At 44.5% G+C, this 21,537-nt stretch overlaps 1 protein-coding gene across 1 annotated transcript in view; it reads left to right on the top strand.

The window, feature by feature from the left end:
- Slc25a12 (solute carrier family 25 member 12) overlaps positions 1-14,761 on the top strand; it is a 92,678-nt gene extending 77,917 nt beyond the window's left edge. The window contains 5 exon segments of the mRNA XM_021193123.2: positions 6,993-7,133; positions 9,661-9,799; positions 12,462-12,620; positions 12,740-12,830; positions 13,713-14,761. Coding sequence (XP_021048782.1) covers positions 6,993-7,133; positions 9,661-9,799; positions 12,462-12,620; positions 12,740-12,830; positions 13,713-13,914 — 732 coding nt within the window. The 3' untranslated portion in view covers positions 13,915-14,761.
- Positions 14,762-21,537: the final 6,776 nt, after the last annotated feature.

The following is a 21,537-nucleotide window of genomic DNA, read 5'->3' as shown; positions in this document are numbered from 1 at the left end:
GTGTGTGTGTGTGTGTGTGTGTGTGTGTGTGTGTGTGTGAGTGCAGAGGACAATTTGCCAGTCAGTTCTCACCTTCCACCATGTGGGTCTCAGGGCTTACAGTCAGGTCACCAGGCTTGCCTGTGAATCCTTTACCCACTGAGCCTTCTTGCAGGCACCCCACAGTCAGTTTTCAAACTTGTGTGGTAGCTTACACCAATCCCAGTTCTTTGGAGGCAGAGACAGGAGGATGACTTCCAGTTCAAGGCCAGAAGGCCAGCCAGGGTTACAGTGTGAGACCCTTTCTCACAAACAAAAAAGCTACATGCAAACAACAACAACAAAACAACATAAAAAAAAAACCTATGTTTTCTATCAATAAAAAGTAATATGCAGGGAACATCCATATATCTACCACCTAGCCTAATTAACATACTGCTTCAAGCCTAGAGACTTTCAGCCCTCAACTGCACATTTTGTAGAGATTATCTCATTAATCCTAAGTGATCACCATTGTGATCCCATCTGCAACAACTGGCAAAGACAAGATTCAAACCGCATCTCCAGATCCACCCTCTCCCTGTTGGAACACGTGTCTGTTCTTTATTTCATCTGTTCACTTTCCTCTCAGCATTTGCCCTCTGGATCTTTCAGGCAAATGTCATGGTTGATCTTGGGGATCAAACTCAGGACCTGATGCCTACAGGGTGTGTGCTCTACCAGAGCTGTGCCCCTGGCCCTAAAAGGATAGTAGCTTTACTGATACTAAAGTCACCCTCTAATGCTATATTGTATGTGTCCGATTCTGTAGCTCTTAGTATATTCACAGAGTACATACCACTAGCATCAAAATCAGTGTTAGCAAATCTCATCACTGTGTTCACCAACACACACACACACACACACACACACACACACACACGTACACACGCACACACACACAGAGATAATTGTTAGCTATCACCTTCTGTCTTCCCACCTCACCCTTATACCCTAGGTGGTCATTCATTAATAAACTCCTCCATAGACACTACTTCTGAATATTTCCTGTTAATGTAACCATGTGGTATATAACCTCTGGGCTCTGCCTTCTTTCCCATAGCATGTTTTCAAGGGTAGCATGCTCCCATGGGATTCAGAAGGGTCTCTTTGACTGTGCCTCTCTTCTGGCATTTCCTTTTGTATGTTTAATAGCCATTGTGAGCGGTCACATGGTCAGGGTATGTGCCATTTATTGGTTGGTTCTCTTGTCTTTGTTACATAATTTTAAAGTTATCTTTAATAAAGCTTATCATTAAATTTATTGATTTGTGTATATGTGCTTGGAAGTCAGAAGGGAAATCAGTTCTCTTCATGTACCATGTGGGTCCTAGAGACTGAACTCAGATCGTCAGGCTTGGTGGCAAGTGCCTTTACCAGCTCCTCAACATGCCCTGGTTTGTTGCTTTGTCTTGGCGGCTGAGATCTGTAGCTACCCAATTCCCTAGATGAGGAAGTCTGTCTTCCCCTACAAGTGTATCTTGTATGTCTTTGAGAGCAGTGGAAACAGCTCCCCTCTTCTGTTTCCGGGAATCTGAATCCATAGGATCCCAAATTCATGCTGCAAACTTACATGGTCACATACACACGCACACACATAGACATCATTGAACATTTATGCCACACGTAAAGTGTGACTCACCTCCTATCTTAGCTCATTCTGGCCACTAAGACCACATGCCATAGGTTGGGTAACCACAGAAAGTTACTGCTCTCAATTCTGGGCTGTCCAAGACCAAGGCACCATCAGACTCACTGTGCTGATTCTTGCTCTCTGGACCTCAGGGGTGCCCTGCTCTTGCACCCTCGTGTGGAGGAAGGGACACAAGAGCTGTCTTCATCTTCTGTGGCACACTAATCCCATCCACAGTGGCAGAGCTATTAGGACGTGGTCGCTTCCCAAGGTCCCACCTTCCTGGGTAATAGATTCCAACCTATGAATCTTCAGGGTTGGGAGACACACACATACTCAGACCAATAGTACTTCCCCTTATTTATTCTAAGTTTTGTGTTCCTTTTTAATTTAATTTTTTTACTTATTCACTTTACATTCCGCTCACTGTCCCCTTCCCGGTCACCAAGGTTTGTGTTCTTAACACTTTGATAATATATCACCCAACAGTAAACATATACTGACCTTTTATTCTTTTAAAATTGTTACCACTGAGGCAGAAAAATGCCGTTTGTCTGTAAGGCACAGTCTTTTGTCTGTTCCTGCTGTCTGTTCTTAAGAAAACTAATTCTGTGACTTTTATTATGGTTTTTTTTTTCTTATTATTTTCAATGCATACATTTTGCACACTTATTCAAGTTGCTGGTGTAGCCTTACAGAAATCCAAGTTTTGGTTTTCCTCAGACTCTGCGAGGGAACTGTAAGGCTTCCAGTGATTGGCCACTGTGGCTAGAGAGAAATGGTTCTAAACAACAGGAGACAAGAGAAGCAACAAGAGACCTGGCACCCTCGGGGCCAGTCCCCAGCCTTTCTGCAGATCCAGCTCTTGGGTGGGAGTGTGAGGACAGAAGGGAGACCAGGAATAATCCTTAGCCTCCGGCACAGGGGAGGTCCAATGGCTGAGTTCTGTCCTTTCCCAGGGAGAGAGTGGGAGGGGCGTGATTTTTATGTTCCGTTTCTGTTGTGTATGGTTAACTCTCATTCCAAGCAGGACTTATTCTCTTATGTATTTTCAGTGTGGTTCTAGAACAACCAAAGGACAGATGAATACTGAAAACTCAAAGCTCTAAGCTTGTCCTGCTGTTAGTGTGCCTGAGAAAAACAAGCGCCAATCTGATGAAGAATTTAGCAATTGGGGGTTAGAAGTTATTTTTGGTGAGTAAAAAAATTCACCAAAAATATGGTATAGAGAACGGAAGTTGCTTCCTTATGAGACCCAGATGTACGTCATATTAGGCACTACCCATTTATATCTAGGGGTATATTATATATATAAATGAATGGGTGTTTTACCTGCATGTGTTTATACTCTACATGAGTGCCTGGTGCTGGCAGAGAGGGCATAAGACCCCTTGGAACTGGAGTTAAAAATGGTTGTGAGCTGTCGTGTGGGTGTTGGGAATCAAACCTAGGTCCTCTGCTCTTAACTATTAAGTCATCTCTCCAGCCCTGCTCCCCATCATTGTGTGTTATGATGACTTCATTTAAATTTTAGTTGATTATTATCTATCACAAATTACTATCTCTATTTTAGTTTTTTTTTTTTTAATATATAAACTTTTAAAGTTTTTTTTTTTTAATCCATAGTTCCTAGTACCAACTAATTTAAAAATTCACTAAAAGTGCTAAAATGATCAAACTTAGACAGGAGGTCTGGAAAGGGGCCACGCCAGCTCTGCTGATTGTGGTCCGGAGCACCGCCGATGAATCCCTGGGGCTGAGACTTAGAGTAGGGTAGGCGAGTGGTGGCCTCGTCTCCAGCCACTCACTTTCCCTTCGCAGGATGCAGCTAGTCATGTCTTCATCGTAAGCCTCTTCAATCTTGATAATCTTAAGTAAATTTAGACATAATCATAATGAAATATATAGCAAATATTTTAGGTTCATAAGTGATTTGGCATTTTTAAAGCCAAATCTTAGTGCTTTGTGATATAATTGTTTTTCGTCACTGTTTTCTTATTGGGAATTTGATTGTTGTCTCTGGGCAATTTCACTGCTCTGAAAGGCTACAAACGATATGTTGGCACAAACACAGGGGCATCTTCTTCACTGTGGAAATGTATGTATTAAATGATTATAATTGATGTAACCAGAGCGGTTTCCCATTGGGAGCTGTTTTGCTGTCCCATAAAGTCAGTCCTAGCATAAGAGAGACACCGAGTTAAAGGCTATACCAGTGACACAGTCCTCATTCCACACACTAGGCTTCCCATCTGCCACAGCCCTTAGAAAAGGACAGTGCATATTCCCAGTGTATGTTTCTTTTTGAGTGCTATAAATATGCAAGGTTTTGTTTTATATAGATAATATATATATATTTACTTTTGAGACAGGGTCTCATTCTGTCACCTTGGTTATCCTAGAATTCACTCTGTAGACCAGACTGGCCTTGAACTCACAGAGATCCTCCTGCTTGGCCTCCCAAGTGCTGAGGTTAAAAGTTCAAGCCACTATATCCAGCCTGTGTTATAAATTTGTGTGTGTGTTTGTGTGCATATATGTTTGTGTGCGTTGTAGTATATATGCATGCCAGTGTGTGTGTGTGTGTGTGTGTGTGTGTGTGTACAGGATCTCTCACTGAACCTTGATCTAGGCTGGTGACCAAGCCCCAGTGAGCCTCCTGTCTGTCTGCCACATCCTGGAGTTCAGCTATACCTAGCAAAGCCTGGCTCTTTACATGGGTTCTGGGCATCCACACCTTTATGCTTGCAGACCAAGATTTCTCATCCACTGAGCCTAAAACGTTACAGTGTTTCTAGATATAATTTGCCTACATGATTCTAGTCCTATTATAAAGTTTTAAAATGTAAAATAGTTTTAAAAACGTGAACAAACATTATTGAGCTGATAGAAATTTTACCCCTTAAAAATCCAGGAACCACATAGGGATAACCCGATAAATGTGTGCCCGGCTACAGTGTCACTGTCATGGTTGCCTGGCTCCCCTGCTGGGAGATCCATGTTGACAGCTTGCTCCTGTGTTCCAGGATGTCCTCTGGGTGTGGGGATGCTCACCTTCGGTGCACGTAACAGTTAATGTGACTATACGTGTACCGTGTGTCGTTGGCACCTTTTCTTGGTGCTTTAGAAGAAAGCTTGCACACTGAGGAATTTGGGAAACGGTTGGAGGAGGGCAAAGCGTAGGCAGCTGGCAGTCGTTTCCAAGAGAATCCGAAGAGAGAAAAGGAAGTCAAGGGAAGGGAGCTGGGGGCAGGCAGACCAGATGTGAGAACTCACCAGTGTATAAAATATGAAAGGGCATCCCAGTGGTGGAGGCCCACGCCCTTGATCCCAGCCTGGCAGATCTCAGTGAGTTTGAGGCCAGCCTGGAATACTAACTAGTACAGTCAGGACTATACAGAGAAACCCTAACCAACCAACCAACCAACCAACTAACCAAACAAACAAACAAAAACCATGAAAGGACTTTGTGTTTATTTCAACATAATGTCCATTTTTAACACTTACCACCTAAAGGCTGACACGCTGGTGGTGGTAAATCTGAGGGATTATAATGAAACTGTACAGTTCTTATCTTTTCTTATTTTAATCTGCTTTAGTTTAGAATATAAAGCATGTTTTCCCAAAGACAGTCTTTGTGACCATTGTTTAAAAAAAGCGATTTCAGGGAAATAGTAAACTTTTGAATTGGTTTGGTCTTTAATTCTAGCTACAGGAGTAATTACTTGGATTATCATTTTAACATAATTTTTCACCCAGCAATCCTTTTGAAAGTATTGTTTGCTTAGATTGAAACATTGAACTGCACCTGTCTGCCCGCAGAGCAGCAGATTATAAAAGAAAGAATCATGGGCAAATCAACATGTAAAATTGGGTCAGAATATCCTTGTTGGGGGACCTATGTGCTGGCTGGTGGTCTGTGCTGTGTCAAGACAAAAGGGGATTAGTTCCCTGGAGGATTCAAGTCCAGAGAAGGCAAGGAATCGAGGGCCAATGTAGCTTTCAAAGTCATGAGTGCGGAAGGGTCAGGATTTGAGCCAAAGGTGTTAAAGACGGCTGTGGCCCCAGAGTGTTTAGGGGCCGACTTGCTGCCCTTTGGAAGGGGGTCTGGAAGGGTCATGGGTGTAGGCAGATGTGGAAGAGGACGGGTGGAGGACCTCAGTGCCGTTTGGACACCTGTGGAACTGCTCCGCCCATCAGGGCTCACGCTTCTTATTTTACTGGAACACGCGCCACGGCCGTTATGACTATGATCATGATTATATGGAGACCATTACAATTATGAATATTGTATGAATATAGTTTTGATTATATAATGTAAACAGCTGCAGTTTAAGACAAAAGTGCACAAATGAGAGTTCTTCACCTTGTAGAGATAATATGTATTTTATTTATTTTTATATCTCCGTGATCATGCACACATGCTCATCCTTATATTACACAAACCGAAAAAGGAGCTGTAGCAGTTATTTTATACATTTGCCTACCCCCACTAGTTGGCAGATTTCAGATGTAAATACACTCTGATTATTTAAAATCAAACCTGATACTCGCTCACCACTAAATGTGGCATGTGCCACAATGTGAGGGTGTTACACCGCAGGTGATTCTGTTCCTAGTTCTGCCTAAGGATTCTTCCCCCCTTGTTTTGTCTTGAAATGATACTGAAGTTTTCTCCCCAAATTCCTTCATTCTGTGTGCATGTCCCTGGTCCAGGCTCAGAGCTCTGTGCAGGCTCAAGTACAGTGTAAGAACCGGAGGAGATCCATCTCTGGTAAAGGTCCCTTCTGTGGGCCTAATGCTGTGCTCACTTTTCTACAAGTTGCTGGGCTGAATCAATGATCTGTTGAATGTCCCCTCTTACCCAGAGCCCACCCTGCACGTCTCCATTTGCTTGTGTTGGCCAAACTGGGTTTATTGATTTTGCTATTTTGAATGTGCTTGAGGTTATCCTTGAAGGTCAGTTCTGAGAATCGACTTTGACATTTCAAATAGAGCTAAACCCAAGTCTGGGCATGGTGGCCCTCTCTCATCTGCAGTCCCAGCATTCTGCAGGCTGAGGCAGGAGAATTGTTGTGAATTCTAGCTTAGCCTGGTAAATATAGTGTGTTCTAGGTGAGTTTGGGCTAGAGATTGAGTCTTTGTTTCAAATAGACACAAACCCAAACCGAGATTAATGTGAAGCAGCTTTGGAACATCTCCATGAGCCTGTCTTAACACCGAGCGAAATGTGCGCCTCTCTTGCCCCAATGGAAGAGAAGTCTTCCATGCCTCTCCCTTCACTGATAGCCCTAGACCAGCTCTGATGTGGAAAGGACTTGTCTGTCTCCCCTGCCTGCAGGCTGGAGGCTCGCAGGTCATCTTTACCAACCCTCTGGAGATAGTGAAGATCCGCCTGCAGGTAGCCGGAGAGATCACCACAGGACCGAGAGTCAGCGCTCTGAATGTGCTTCAGGACTTGGGACTTTTTGGGCTGTACAAGGTGGGTCAGTTCCTTCGGCTAACTGAATGGAGATGTGACACACCGCACACACATGTATACACACAGTGCACATGGCATACACATGTATACATACAGTACACACGCGTATACACACAGTACACACATGTATACACACTGTACACACATGCATACACACAGTATACACATGAAAGAATGAGGAAGCTGGATGACCCCACCCTCACCTCCAAGCTGAAACCTATGGGATAGAAAACCCAAATGAAATCTGGTCCCCCAGGTAAAGGCAGTGGGATGTACACACTGCTCCTGTGTAAAGGTGGTGGGATGAGTATGTTCCTGGTGTCGTTTTTAGCTTTTATGGAGCTGCTGGCGAGATATCTGTCCCATAGCATCTCTGGCTTCATGCTTTCAGCTTCTACTGTATGGGATCTTCGAGAAATTTCTTTGGGTACTCGTTGGATGGTTTTAGGACGCCAGAATGATCCTATGCTGACATAGAGTCTGAATATGTTATTGTCCCAGGAGGGGCTTCTCTTGTCTTAATCATCATGACCATGGTGGAAAAAAAAAAGAAGATAGGAATTTGGCAGAATTCAAGTCTTTAAGAAGTTAAGTGGGAGGGTTTGTCAATAATGAATTCCATTAAAAAACAACAACAGTTACTGTACTTTCACAAAACGCCAGTCAACAGATTTCTCCCCTGCCGATATACTTACCACCGTCATTACAGATCAGATGTAATGGAGCAGAAGCCAGTATTTTTCTTTAACTAGGAGAGTATTTCTTTCCGTTCCTTTCCCTGGTAGAAGAGAAAAATACAGAAATTTCACCTCTATAGGGGACTGTGTTTCCACAGCATTGAATTTATTTATGGATCCATAACTACTGAAATGTGTAAATTTACCTCTGTAACTGCAAATTAGAAATTAGGAATGTCTAGATTAGAGCTGTAAGCCACAGGGCGCTCTGAAGCCCGGCTGCCAGCCGAGTCTGTTTTTACCGTATGCCTCTGCTCCGCTCCTCCCGCCCACCCTCCCTGCCATCCGTTGAGATTCCCTTGGAGAGCAGGATTTGTAAATATTGGTTCTATCTGTATTATCCTGTAAGAGTCCTTTGGTGTTTTTGTTGTTGCAATAAAAACAGAGCTATAGGAACCCAGTGCTTGGGTATAGCATTTGTCTGGTGAGGTAAAGCTTCAGACCTGGGCTGGCAGGGGTTGATGGCAATGGTATGGAAGGTCTTCATGGTCTTCCCCAGGGCCAGGACAGGCTGTGTTGAATGGAACATGCATGGAATGAGCAGAGAACACGGTTGGGTTTTTTCTCTGCTTTCCCAAGAACAGTTTCCCTTCTCCATTGCCTCTGGCATTCTGCCTGGCTTGGAACTCTCGAGGCTTGGAAGTGATTGAGGTTGACTTGGTAATTTGTTAGTTTTGGGAGGTTTGGGAATCAAGCCATTTATACTGGGATCTGATCTAATGCCTCTCCTGTTTCCCCCGCCACTCCTATCCCCATTCAAGTTCCCCACCCCCATGCCTGGCAAAGCTGAGCAGGTCAAGCAACCTGGGATGTCCGAGAGCCCTTATGAGTCCTAAATGTTGCCTTGCTTAATGCGCAGAAAGTTCCAATTACATATTGACAAGTTGCAGAGACCGGCAGTAGAGCATCCTGAGTTAATTTTGTATTTCGCTTTAAAACACTTAAGAGGATAGACCTCATGTGGTTACAATCGAAAACAAGTTAGTTATTAAATTATTTCTCTTTTTTAAAAAAGATTTATTTATTTATTTTATGTATGTGAATACACTGTAGCTGTACAGATGGTTGTGAACCTTCATGTGGTTGTTGGGAATTGAATTTTTAGGACTTCTGCTCACTCCGGTCAACCCTGCTCACTCCAGTTGGCCCCACTCACTCTGGTCAACTCCAATCACTCAGTCCCTGCTTACTCTGTCCCAAAGATTTATTTATTATTATGCATAGGTACACTGTAGCTGTCTTCAGAGGCACCAGAAGAGGGCGTCAGATCTCATTACGGGTGGTTGTAAGCCACCCTGCAGTTTCTGGGATTTGAACTCAGGACCTTCAGAAGAGCAGTCAATGCTTTTACCTGCTGAGCCATCTTGCCAACCCATTTATCATTATTTTATGGGCATTGGTGTTTTGCCTGCATGTCTGCCTGTGTGAGGGTGTCCAATCCCCTTAGAACTGGAGATAACAAATAGTTGTGAGCTACCATGTGGGTGCTGGGAATTGAACCCAGGTCCTCTCTCCAGCTCCGCCACATTAAGTTTTAAGACCCTAAATATTGCATTTCTAGAAATGCTAGAAAGTTCTTTGTTGTCAGAATGCTGCAGTCACCTGGCTGGATGTCCATTTTCCTTTAGAACGCTTCCTGCCCTGCGTGTTTGCTCTGCCCACCCCACCCCACCCCAACTCCCCTCACATCACTTCTAATGCTGTTTGAAGGACATCTCAGCCTGTCACTGATGCCTGCCCGCTTCCCGTATTTACACACTGTTTTGCACTGTTTCCTCACTGTGTGACAGGGTGCCAAAGCGTGTTTCCTCCGAGACATTCCCTTCTCTGCCATCTATTTTCCCGTGTACGCTCACTGCAAACTCCTCCTGGCTGATGAGAACGGACGCGTGGGAGGCATCAATCTCCTGACAGCGGGAGCCTTGGCAGGTAACCACAGATCTTCTTAACCAAAAGAATTCTGCCAAGACGCACAGAACCTCGGACTTGGAGCTTTATTTCTGGAAGTTATTGTTGGGGTCTGACTTAGCTGGATATAACCGCCTTTTCTCCTTTGTGGGGATCTGATTCTGATGAGCGTTAATTACATTTGCATAATGTGGATAAACAACTTAATGCAGCTTAGCAACTTGGAGCCAAATTAGATCTGCCCATCTAAATTGGGCTTCCATCATTAGCATGTGTCTTAGCCTCCTGGGCTCCTAAAACCTTGGGTGCAGCCAACTAAGGTGAAGAAGTCCTTTGCTAGATCTGCTCTGTCGGGCCAGTGCTGAGAGGCAGTCTCTGCCTGCCCTCAGGCTTGTCCTGTAGGGTAGCACGTTCCCACTTTGACTCAGAAGCTGAGCTTCACGGAACTCTCTCTTCTTGCCGCCACGGGTTAGACCAAAGCAGCACCCTGAAGCCTTCAACTCCTTTCTCAGCATTCCCTTTGGTTAATGGTTGCTTAAGTTGTTTTCCCCCTCTGTGATAGGCTGAGTGCTTCTGGAGAGTGGGGCTTGCATTATGTCCATCCTGCCTTCCCTGTGCGGCCAACACAAGAGTAGAGACTCAGGACAAGGCAATGAAAGACACCAGATTAGGCCCAGGAGTGTCTACCAGCCTGGCAGGAAGAACTGATGCACAGCAGTAGCTGGGGGAAGGGGGTTGAGTGTGTGTGTGTGTGTGTTCCTGTCTTTCCTTACTCCTGAGCTACCAGGGAACTGACTTGGCGTAACAGGGAGCCACCAGGCAGCCTTATATGCAGCAGCACAAAGGAAGGAAACTGGGGAAGGAAACGGCTTGTCTGCCTTCCTCACAGCGAGTAATGAACCTGCACGGAACCCAGCAGACTCGGGACTAGGACTAGACTCCGGTTCCTGCTTGGGGCGTTTTAGATTTATTTACATGTGGGAGGCAGAGACGGGCAGAGCTCTGTGAGTTTGAGGTCAGCCTGGTCTATATAGTGACTGGTTCCAGGACAGCCTCAGCTACCTTGTCTCACAACACTAAAAACAAAGGATTTATTTACTTTTACGTTTGTGTTTGCCTGCATGAATGTATGTATACCATGTGCATACCCATTGCTGGATGAGGCCAAAATTGGGTATTAGATACCCTGGGGCTGGAGTTATAGATGGTTGCAAGCTGCCATGAGGATGCTAGGAATCGAACTGGGGTCCACGGAAAGAGCAGCCAGTGCTCTTAACCACTGAGCCATCTCTCCAACCCCACTGCTTGGCTCTTAATTACTGGGTTATCTTCTTCTACTACTTGTCCTAAATATGGTGTGTTAGGAGCCCTGGGTCTTGGGAGTGTTGAGATGGATATACTGTTCTTGCTTATGACAACAGAGGACAACTTAAAAACAAACAGGCAAACAAACCAACAAAGAAAAACCAGAAACCAGGGCTTTGAGCCCTTGTCTGGGGTCCAGCAAATGCCTTGGCCTCTGTCATTCGTGAGCTTGGTTAGTTGAATGAAAACAGCCAGTGATGCCCGTTTAACCTGGCTCCAAGTCCACCCCACCCCCAGCTCCTTTCTTGTCCTCATTAGACTGCTAGGAAGGGGATAACAGAACCAGGCTTTCCAGGGGGCAACAGAACCACTCAAACAGTTCCCAAGTCACACCAGCTTAGAGACATTGGACCTGTTTTCAGAAAGAGGCGAGTTTTTCTAATTATTACCAGGCACGCTTCACTAGCAGTACTGAGAGCATTTGGAGACCTGTCTCAGGAGGCACACAGCTTACCTGCTTCCCTCTGAGTGGGTGCTGGGCTGATCCAAGGGACGAACCGGCATCGTTCTCTCGTGGAGCCCCTCAGAGCCACCAGCTCCATCTGCCTAGCGATGAGACAGTGAGATTTGGGCCAAATTGAATTCCTTCCCCCCTGGGGAAGGTCATACTGCTCTCTCAAGGTCTGTTTTGTTTTATAAACAAAACCTATGCTTGAGAAATCCATCTTCCGTGTCCTGCTGCTGCTGCTGCTGCATCTCAGGTGACCCCAGGGAGCCGTGGCACGTGGGGGGGGGGGAAGGGGTGGCCTCTGAATGATCGGTTCCCCTGCTGCTCTTTAACTGGATGCCTGGCTGGCTCTCACTCAGGTTGTAATGACTGTCATACTGACTGTCGCAGGAGCAGGTCTGAAAGGAGGCTCGGCAGCCTCCCCCTTAGCACCTCAGACTAGCAAGTACTTGATGCTTTTGACCCTCACCCTAAGTGTGGTCAGCAAGGATCAACCAAGACCACGATGATAATCTGTGGTGCATTAAACAGATGTCACAGGAGAAAATACTTGCATCCTATTTAAAGGTGAAAAGCCTAAAGGTTGTTAAGGCCGGAAAGGGAACGTGGCGATTCCTACCTATCTCTAGCATTGCTTCTCTCTCACTCTCATTGTCCTCTCAGATGGTACATTAGAGACATTTTCTTAATTCAGAAAGAAAAACAAAACGTTTCCACCCCGATTCTACTGAAACCAGGCTTGCTGACACTTCTTTCCACATGCGCCTGCGTATCTGTTTAAGGAGCTCTGAGTACCCCTTGTGGTTACAGTTGTGGACTTGTTGGATGTACAAGTCCTTAGGCGGATTAAATGTGGCTTTCTCCTCAAAGGTGTACCTGCTGCTTCTCTGGTAACCCCTGCTGATGTCATCAAGACAAGACTGCAAGTGGCCGCCAGGGCCGGCCAGACAACATACAGTGGGGTCGTCGACTGTTTCCGAAAGATTCTCCGGGAAGAAGGGCCCTCGGCATTTTGGAAAGGGACTGCAGGTAGATGCTGGGGTGGTCCTCCAGCATGGCTGTCTGGCTGTCCTGCCCTGACACTCTAAGGTCACCTTGTAATAGCCATCCAGGTGTTAAGCGTCCCCTCCCCTGTCTGTCTTTTCCAGCTCGGGTGTTTCGGTCCTCACCTCAGTTTGGTGTCACCCTGGTGACCTACGAGCTTCTGCAGCGGTGGTTTTACATAGATTTTGGAGGCCTGTAAGTACAGCTCCTTCTCCTTACAAAGTCACCAGACCCAAATACATGTTTGTTCTGTTTACAGAGCCACTTTGGGAATGCTGAGAGATGGGACACAGTGGGGTCCTTTAAGACCAACGTGTGGAAAGCAATGGGCTTTAAAGGCTTCCACATTAAGAGAGGCAAATCACTGTTAGTTGGATTATTTAATATAACCAGAATCAACCTAAGTGTGTACTAGTCACGCTTCTGTGATTGCTTTTCATTTTTACACTTAGGAGATCTCATTGCTTCCCATCACTCAGTACCTAGATGTTCACACAGCTAGTTCACATGCCCGGTCTCCAAGAGAGGTTACCCAATGAGTCATTGTAGGGTGCAGGCCCCAAACTGAGCTGCTCCAAAGGCAGCACTCAAAGCTTCCCCTGGGGAGACAAGCAGCTGCTTGTTGAGTCTGCAGGGAGGTTGCACCCAAAGCAAGCGAGCAATTATTAACTGTTGTGCAGAAGCCTGGGCACTGTGTGTCCTTATGTCATAACCCTGTGATCCTGCCCAAAGCCTCAGTAGGGGAATAGCTGTTGATCCAAGCAGTGGAGGGACCAGCATATAGAAAAGATGCAAGGACAGCACTTTTATCATCCCAGTGTACAAATACTATGTCTTCAGAGATTATAGAAGCAAGAACTAAGTCTGTTTCTCTTTTGGTGATAAGCGTTATGAGCCCATTATTTAAGAAGCTTTTAAATTAAATCAATTAATGTTGTGGAGAGGCTGGATATCATGATTGATGCGGGAGACATGGAGAGAGCTGAGAGAGCCTTCTCCATGGGGTGTGGGTGCCACGGGCCATGCTCGAAGTGTTAGCCCCGAGCTCCCTAACGGTCTGCCTTTTCCTGTCCACAGCAAACCTTCTGGCTCAGAACCAACGCCAAAGTCACGAATCGCAGACCTCCCTCCCGCCAACCCCGATCACATCGGTGGCTACAGACTTGCCACAGCCACTTTCGCTGGCATCGAAAACAAGTTTGGCCTTTACCTCCCCAAGTTTAAGTCTCCTAGCGTAGCCGTGGCTCAGCCCAAGGTAGCAACAGCAGCAGCTCAATGACATAGCAAGTACAGACCGAGGCCCAGGAGAATGGACGGTACCATGTCCAGTCTGCTGCATGGTACTGTCTGCGCTGGGGCCAACCACTTTCTATACAACCTATACATGTATTGTTTATAAAGTGATCATGCGCCCAGGGAGAGCCACAGTGCAGTTTCAAGCTTTAGTCTTACTTGTTGAAATGTTTTCTGAGCCTTGGCATGAATTACGTGTTCTAGACTCTGCTTCGCACAGCTTGTACCTACAGTGACTGTACATATTGTACATCTTTGTACAGAGACACCTTGGCACCTCATCCCAAGAAATCATGTTTATAAACATGTAATGCTGTTCCGAGTGGCTTGAACTGTACAGAATGTTTTGAAAGTGTTTTATTATGAATCATGTAAGAATAAATGTACTAAAGTTAAATTCTTTCTCCTCCTGGTGACTTATGGAAATCAAGCATCCGTGTTTGAATGTATCCGGTTTCAGTTTGTTTTCCATTCTGGAATAGGAAGGTATTTGCTGATAAAAGGCAGAGTGAAACTTAATGCTCACCACCTTAAATAAGAAACGTGTAGGAAGGGTACTTGCCCGTGGAAGCCGGAGGACCAGTCGGTGACTCATGAGCTGCTGTGTTTCCAGTCATTTGTAGCTGAGTTTAATCCTCCTGTCAGCTAGAAGCAGCTCCTTATGTCCTCACACACAGGAACAGGGTGGGCTCCAGCACCACTCGCTTAGTTCTGTTTTTCTCCTTTGCAGCAAGGTAAAGGTCAAGATGTTGAAAGAGTAAAGTTTGGAAGTTTCCCTTCGTAAAGTATGATACGAATCAAAAATAAAAGCACACCAAAATGTCTGCATGGAGTTGGTTTCCTTCCTAGGTCTCCTCGAGGGGCTTTTTGTCTGTGTTTGTCTGCTTTAGGGAATGTGTACTTAGTTACAGAGGGAACTAGGGTGGAGGAAGGGAGGGAAGTGGGGGAAATTCCTACATGGTGATTTTGTGAGCCTGGGTCCTTGCTAGGAGTTCAGATGGAGATGACTTCCTCAGAAGGTCTCTACTGTGTGTGTGTGTGTGAGTGTGTGTGTGGGGGGGGTGTGCGTGCGCACATGTGCCCACATTTACTCTTTTTTTTTTTAAAGATTTATTTATTATATATTATATTCTGTAGCTGTCTTCAGACATACCAGAAGAGGGTGTCAGATCTTGTTATGGATGGTTGTTTGCCACCATGTGGTTGCTGGGATTTGACCTCAGGACCTTTGGAAGAGCAGTCCGTGCTCTTACCCACTGAGCCATCTCACCAACCCCCCACATTTACTCTTTAACAATTACTTCTGAGCTACAGCCACACTTTGCTGTGGCTGTTACTTGACAGCTGGTAACATCAGGACTTACTAATTTTAGCGAGTAGCTCTGGGAAAGCATAGCTATGGCCGTGGCTGTGAGGATATATGCAGATATCAGTAAAGGTGAACCTGGAGATGGCCCAAGTCACCAAGTGCCCCTCACAGTGTTCATCAGTTAGTGGCTGACAACCCTGTATCTGCAACTCTGAGCTTTCTTGAAGCCCTAAGAACAAAAGATATTTGAAAGCTGGCTATTTCTAAATGTATTAGATTAGTCCCATTAGAACTGAATGTATAGCATAATTAATTGTTCTTGTTATAGAACTAAACACATAGCATAATTGTTTTTACTATGCTTGTTAAAATTATACAAGTAGTTCAAGGACATGGACTTACGTGTGTGTGTGTGTGTGTGTGTGTGTGTGTGTGTGTGTGTGTGTGTGTGTGTAAGATGATGACAAAGTGTCCTCGCTACCTCTTCAACCAGCATTCCCGTCATCCCTTGCTGAGAGGTTAGAGCATAAATTTGTGATCTGTTTTCCATACATCTACATATGTACATATTTATATATTTAGAACCAGGGCTATGCAATGTATGTGTGATTCCGTGACTTGGTTTTCTTAGTATGTCCCTGAGCTCTTTCCACATCAGTTTATAGAAAATGTATCCTGTTTCTAGTAGCTGTGTATTATTTCACTGTGTATGGATTATGAAGCCTTTTTAAAATAGTCATTTCATTATTATTAACAACACTGTAGTTAGAAGAGAATGTCTTTGTGTGTGTGTCATGATATGTTGTTGTATATTAGTATTTTGTTAGGGACCAATTCATAAGATAGATGGGTTTTACATTTCGTATACATCTTGCTGCATTGCTGTTCACAGAGGTCTCAATCTCCTGCCCCTTAGGGAACAGTTAAGGTCACCCTGTTCACAGGTAGATCATAAACAGTGGTCATTGTTGCAGGTTTTATTTTTCTAATTGCTAATGGGCTTAAATGAATGTCTCTTTTTTTGTTGTTTATTTGTTTTCTGAGACAGGCTTTCACTCTTGCACCCTCAGAGTCTGGGAACTCCCTATGTGGATCAGGCTAGCCTTGAACCTGTGGTAACCTTTGATCTCCCCTATAAGGTGCTGGAGTTGTAGGTATGGGCAGAGCATCCACTGTCTTTTCATTTTTACTGGTCATATGTACATTTTCTTTTTGTAAAATATACAGAAGGCATATGAAGTATTTAAGGCATAGACACTGAAAAGTGGATACAGGTTAAAATCGCAATCATGTGATGACCAGGTCAAGAAATACAACATTCCCAACAAGCCAGAAGTTACCCATGCACTTCTCCCCATTCTTTACCCCATCCCCTTACCATGTCTTCATTTCTGCTTGGTTTTCCTGCTCACATATACGTCCTTAAATACTGTAGTCCTCTTCCCTCTTTTTGAGACAAGATCTACTGTGGTCCAGGCTGGCCTCTTAGATCTACTTTCATCCAGGCTGGCCTCTTACTTGCAGTCTTCTATAGCACTAAGATTATAGGTCTTGACTACTAAACTTGACTTGTTTCTTGTGTGTCAATGATGCATGTATGTCTATGTGTGTGTGAATATGTACACATGTCACAGCACATGTGTGGGTTAGAGGATAACTATTGAGAATAATTTTTCCCCACTTTCCATGTGGGATCTGGGATTTGAGCTCAGGTCTTCGGGCTTGGGCACCAAGAGCTTTTACCAGAGCCATTTTGCCAGCCCTGAACTTTTCTTTTTTTTTTTTTTTTTAATTTGTATGAATGAAATTATAAACCTTTGAGACTTCTTTTGCTAAATACATTTGTAAGGTTTGTCCCTGCCATTGTGTGCATTAAGAGTTTGTCCATTCTATTATAGGATGCATTATCTTTACTTTCTATTTTACTCTTGACTNACCTTTCCCAGTTTGTGGTTATTATAGACAATACTGCTATAGATATTGTAGACATCTACTCTTCACTGTGCCTCTTTTTTAAAAAAAGTGTGTGTGTGTGTGTGTGTGTGTGTGTGTGTGTGTGTGTGTAATATGCACCATATGCATGCCCGTGGCTCCAGAGCTCAAAAAGTGCTGGATCCCTGGAGCTAGAGTCACGGTGATTGTGGAATGTCGAATGAGGGGGCTAGGAATCAAACCCAGGTTCTCTGTAAGAGCAGAAAGTCCTTTTAACTGCTGAACCATCTCTTCAGCCCATGATATTCTTCATGTTATGGATACTACTATGTGTTTGTCTTTCACGTTTTCCTGCTTTGTGCCATGTCTTTTTATGATGGTTTTGCTGTATTAACATTTTAATTTGAGCATGTTCAAATGTACTGGTATTTTCGTCTAGAGTGTTGCCTTTCACATTCAGGTTCCATGCAGTTTGGACCTCTCCTCGTGTCTCTGGCAATGTGGGGCAGACCTCTGTTGCTCTGAATGGCAGCCAGGCTTGCCAGCACCGTTTCTTGAACGTCCGTCCTTTCCCGGTGGCTCTGGAGCGTTGTCGCTGCTGTTCACTAAGAATCAGCCTGTGCTTCACCGTCTCTGGGCTCCTTGCAGTAGCACTCTCTTTATGCTGGTGCAGGTTCTCTCCCTACTCTGTTCATTTCTGTATCTAGTACAAGGCACGCTCCTGATACACAGCGTGACACTCGTTTCCCCTGTCGTTTGAGAGCTACGATTCTTCCTGGTTCTTTGCTCTTCTATGTATATTTTATCAACTTATCAGAACCGTTTTAAAAACACTGACAATTTGATTGAACAGTAATGCATCTACAAGCTGCTTTGGAAGAATCTGTATCATTATGGGGGCTTCTGATCCAGGAACATACCATATCTCTACTTAAATATTTTTCATGTCTTAATAAAAATTTATGCTCACCAAAGGAGTCTTGTACATCTCTTTTTTTTCCCCAACTTTTATTCGGTATTTACTTCATTTACATTTTAAATGCTATCCCCAAAGTCCCCAATAACCCCCCCCCGTACCTCTCTTGTTATATGTGCTTTAGGAAACTCATGCATTTGAATGCTATAGCCAATCTCTCTGTGTGTGCATGTGCATTTGTGTGTGTGCACGCATGCATGTGCATGCAGTGTTAGGGGTTCACTACAATATCTGTGTGTGGTAGGCAAGCTCTTCTGCATTCAGTCACATTCCTAGCCCTTGGTGTTTGAGACAGGGTCTCACTGGTTAGCCTGGGCTGGCCAGAGCTCTCACTCTTCCTGACTTAAGTTCTAGGAATTGTTAAATGGATGCCACCTTGCCCAGAACTGTGCCATTGTGTTCAAGATACAACTTGTGCTAGAGTTCCGCTCCTGGTCTCGTCTTTCAGCCTTGCAGTCAATACTGCTGGTTTTATTTCCCACATCTGCCTTTCCTCCTTTTCTTTCCTTCCTTCTCCCTCCCTCCCTCCCTCCCTCCCTTTCCTTTATTTTCTTCTCCTTCTTTCCTCCCTCCTCCTCCTTTTAGTGCTGAGTATTGAACCCAGGGACTTGACAAACTAAGGGAACATTCTGCCCCTGAGCTGCAGACACACTACCCTCTCTCTTCCTTTATGGAATTTTTGTAAAATATATTTTTTATGGTGTATCATTTAAACTTTGGGTTTTCAAGTTATCTCCTTAATGATTAGAGACCTTATAATAAATACATTAATTTATAACAATCTTGTATTTCCAGTGAGATATATTTCAGTAAAACAAAAGGCATTCTTCTAAGACAGTTGTCCCCCACCCCCATCCCATGCTCTGTGCTTATCTGTAGTCACGACTCCACCCTTCACATCACTGTGCGTTGTAGTTATATTTTACATCTACTGAAGAAATCATGCACTGAGTCTTTAGTCTTTCCCTCAGGTTTTCCCATCATTCTCTCTCGTGACTATGAGCCCCTCTCTGCCATTTCTTTTCAGACAGCATTTCCTTTAGCAATTGAAAGGCAGGCTGACTACCAATCTATATTCTCAGTCATTATTCCTGCCGCCATGCAATTTCCTCTTGGGTTTTGGAAGATGACTTTGCTGGATATAAAACTCTTTGTAGACAGGCTTTTTTTCTGAAAACATTTGGAATGTAGTCCTGTTTCTGATAGTTTTAAATATGTCAATTGATAATTGTATCTTGATTTTTCTCTGTTTTAAATATGACTGGCCTAAGTATATATCTCTTGTCTTTTTCTGTCTTCTCATTCAGTGCTTGACAGTTCCTGGAAGTCTCTAGTGTTTTTCCTTGTTCCATCAATTCTTCAGATTTTTGAGGACTTCAGTTCTTGGATTATGATTCAAAATAAAAATTAACCTAGATTTAGGAAATATTGATCAATGTCTATGACATTTCTTCTTGCTCCTGATATTATATTTGTACCTTTTGATTCAAGAGACTGTCCAAATTTTTCTACAGCAGCAATCCTCCTGCTTCAGCTTCAACTTCTAAAACACTGGGCGTACAGGCATGCTTCACCACCCTGGTCCTTATCACCCTCATGCTGAGGCGCTACAGCAGTGGTTCTCAACCTGTGGGTTGTAACCCCTTTGCGGGCTGAATGACCCTTTCACAGGAGTCACCTAAGACCACTGGAAAACAGGTACTTACACTATGATTCCTAACAGTAGCAAAATTACAGTTAGGAAGTAGCAACAAAAGCAGTTTTATGGTTGGAGTCACCACAGCGTGGCAAACTTTTTTATGAATGGGCTGCAGCATTAGGAAGGTTGAGAACAACTGAGTTAGGGCCTTTGAAACAGGTTCGTGCAGACAGGCATATGTGAGGAAATCGTGGCAATGTGCCTGTAATTCCAACTGTTCAGGATGCTCAAGCAACAAGTATCAAGGGTTGAGGCACGGCACAGGCCACAGAATCCTAGCTTCCTATCCCCAAAATAAAAAGAAGAAAACTTTTTCCTCCGGGAAATGCAGTCCTCCAGATCTATCGACCTTTCATGTACTGACGAATTCTGTGACTTACAGTCAGACACTGATGGACATGGAACCCATTCATAAAGGCCTGGTCACTGTAGCAAGATTTTTGCCAATTTTATCATAGTCAGTTTCACCTATCAACATGACATACTTGGGAGGGAGCCTCAGCAGAACCTCCTCTCTTGGACTGGCCTGGAAACGAGTTTGTGAAGATAGTCTCTTTCATGCTAGTTACTGTAGGAGGGTCCGACCCACTGTGGGCGGTGCTATCCCTGGGGAGCTAGCCCTGTGTAGTATAAGGAAGGTAGCAGAGCAAGGGAACCAGTGAGCAGTGTCTGCTTCAGTTCCTTACTTGGTTTCCCTTGATTGTGTACAAGAAGCTGCAAGCCAAATAAACCCTTTCCTCGCCAAGTTGCTTTGGTCTGTGTGCAACAGAGAAACAAACTAGAATAACTGGGCTTCATTATATAAGGTCTTGTTCTGTGCCTGGAGATGCTGCTATAACAAGGCTGGGACCTGCCAGTCTGGCAGAGGTGAGGAAGAGCTATTTCGCAAAACTAATTTCAGGGCTTCCTCTATTCACACAGTTCAAAGTCCTGAGTGAATGTGTTTGTTTGATATGGGGACAGCTACATCCAGGATCCTGGTGTCTCAGCCCCAGGGGAGCGGTGAAGCATTTCTCTGGTCCAAGTATGAATGCTGACAATGAGTTCAGAAAACCATCCTCTAACCTGGTGAGGAATTGAAGACTGCTCCCCTACAACCAATGTTTCTAACAAGATAGGCTAACCCTGCCTCCTTGCTCAGCTAAGCTTCTGGGGGTGTTGTGGCTTCCTCAGTGGAGAGCCCAGACCACCCAACCCCAGCTTTTCTGTGTCTGTGCCAGTTTTTTATTCCCTTGACACTCGAGCTAGGTCAACAGCTAGAGTTGTGCAGAGCACTGCACCTTGTAGTGACCATCCTCCCATGAGGAGCATGTCATCTCCAAAGGGACCAATCCTGGAAAGGGGAAGGTACAATGATCTACAATATAGATGGATGATGCTACACTTCTCAAGGGTGTGCCTGTTCCCCACTGCTTCACTGCTCCTCAGTATCAGGTGACCGGGGCTCACTGGGATGAGAACACCTGAGGGCAACTCCTTTTGGACAGACACCAAGGCATTTGACTTTAAAGATGAGCTCCTGTTACTTCATGTAAACGTTTTAAAATACGGGCTTGGGAGACAGACAGGTAAATCTCTGCAAGTTCGAGGTCAGCATGGTCTATATAGTGAGTTCCCATTAAGTCAGAACTACGTAGTGAGACCCTGTCTTCCCCCCCTCCCCAAATAGTTTTAAAAATATGACTCTCTCCAT

The sequence above is a fragment of the Mus pahari genome, chromosome 3 (assembly GCF_900095145.1).
Source record: "Mus pahari chromosome 3, PAHARI_EIJ_v1.1, whole genome shotgun sequence".
In the NCBI taxonomy this organism is placed as follows: domain Eukaryota; kingdom Metazoa; phylum Chordata; class Mammalia; order Rodentia; family Muridae; genus Mus; species Mus pahari.
The sequence above is the reverse complement of the archived record's forward strand: the minus strand, read 5'-3'. Positions and strand labels throughout refer to the sequence as shown.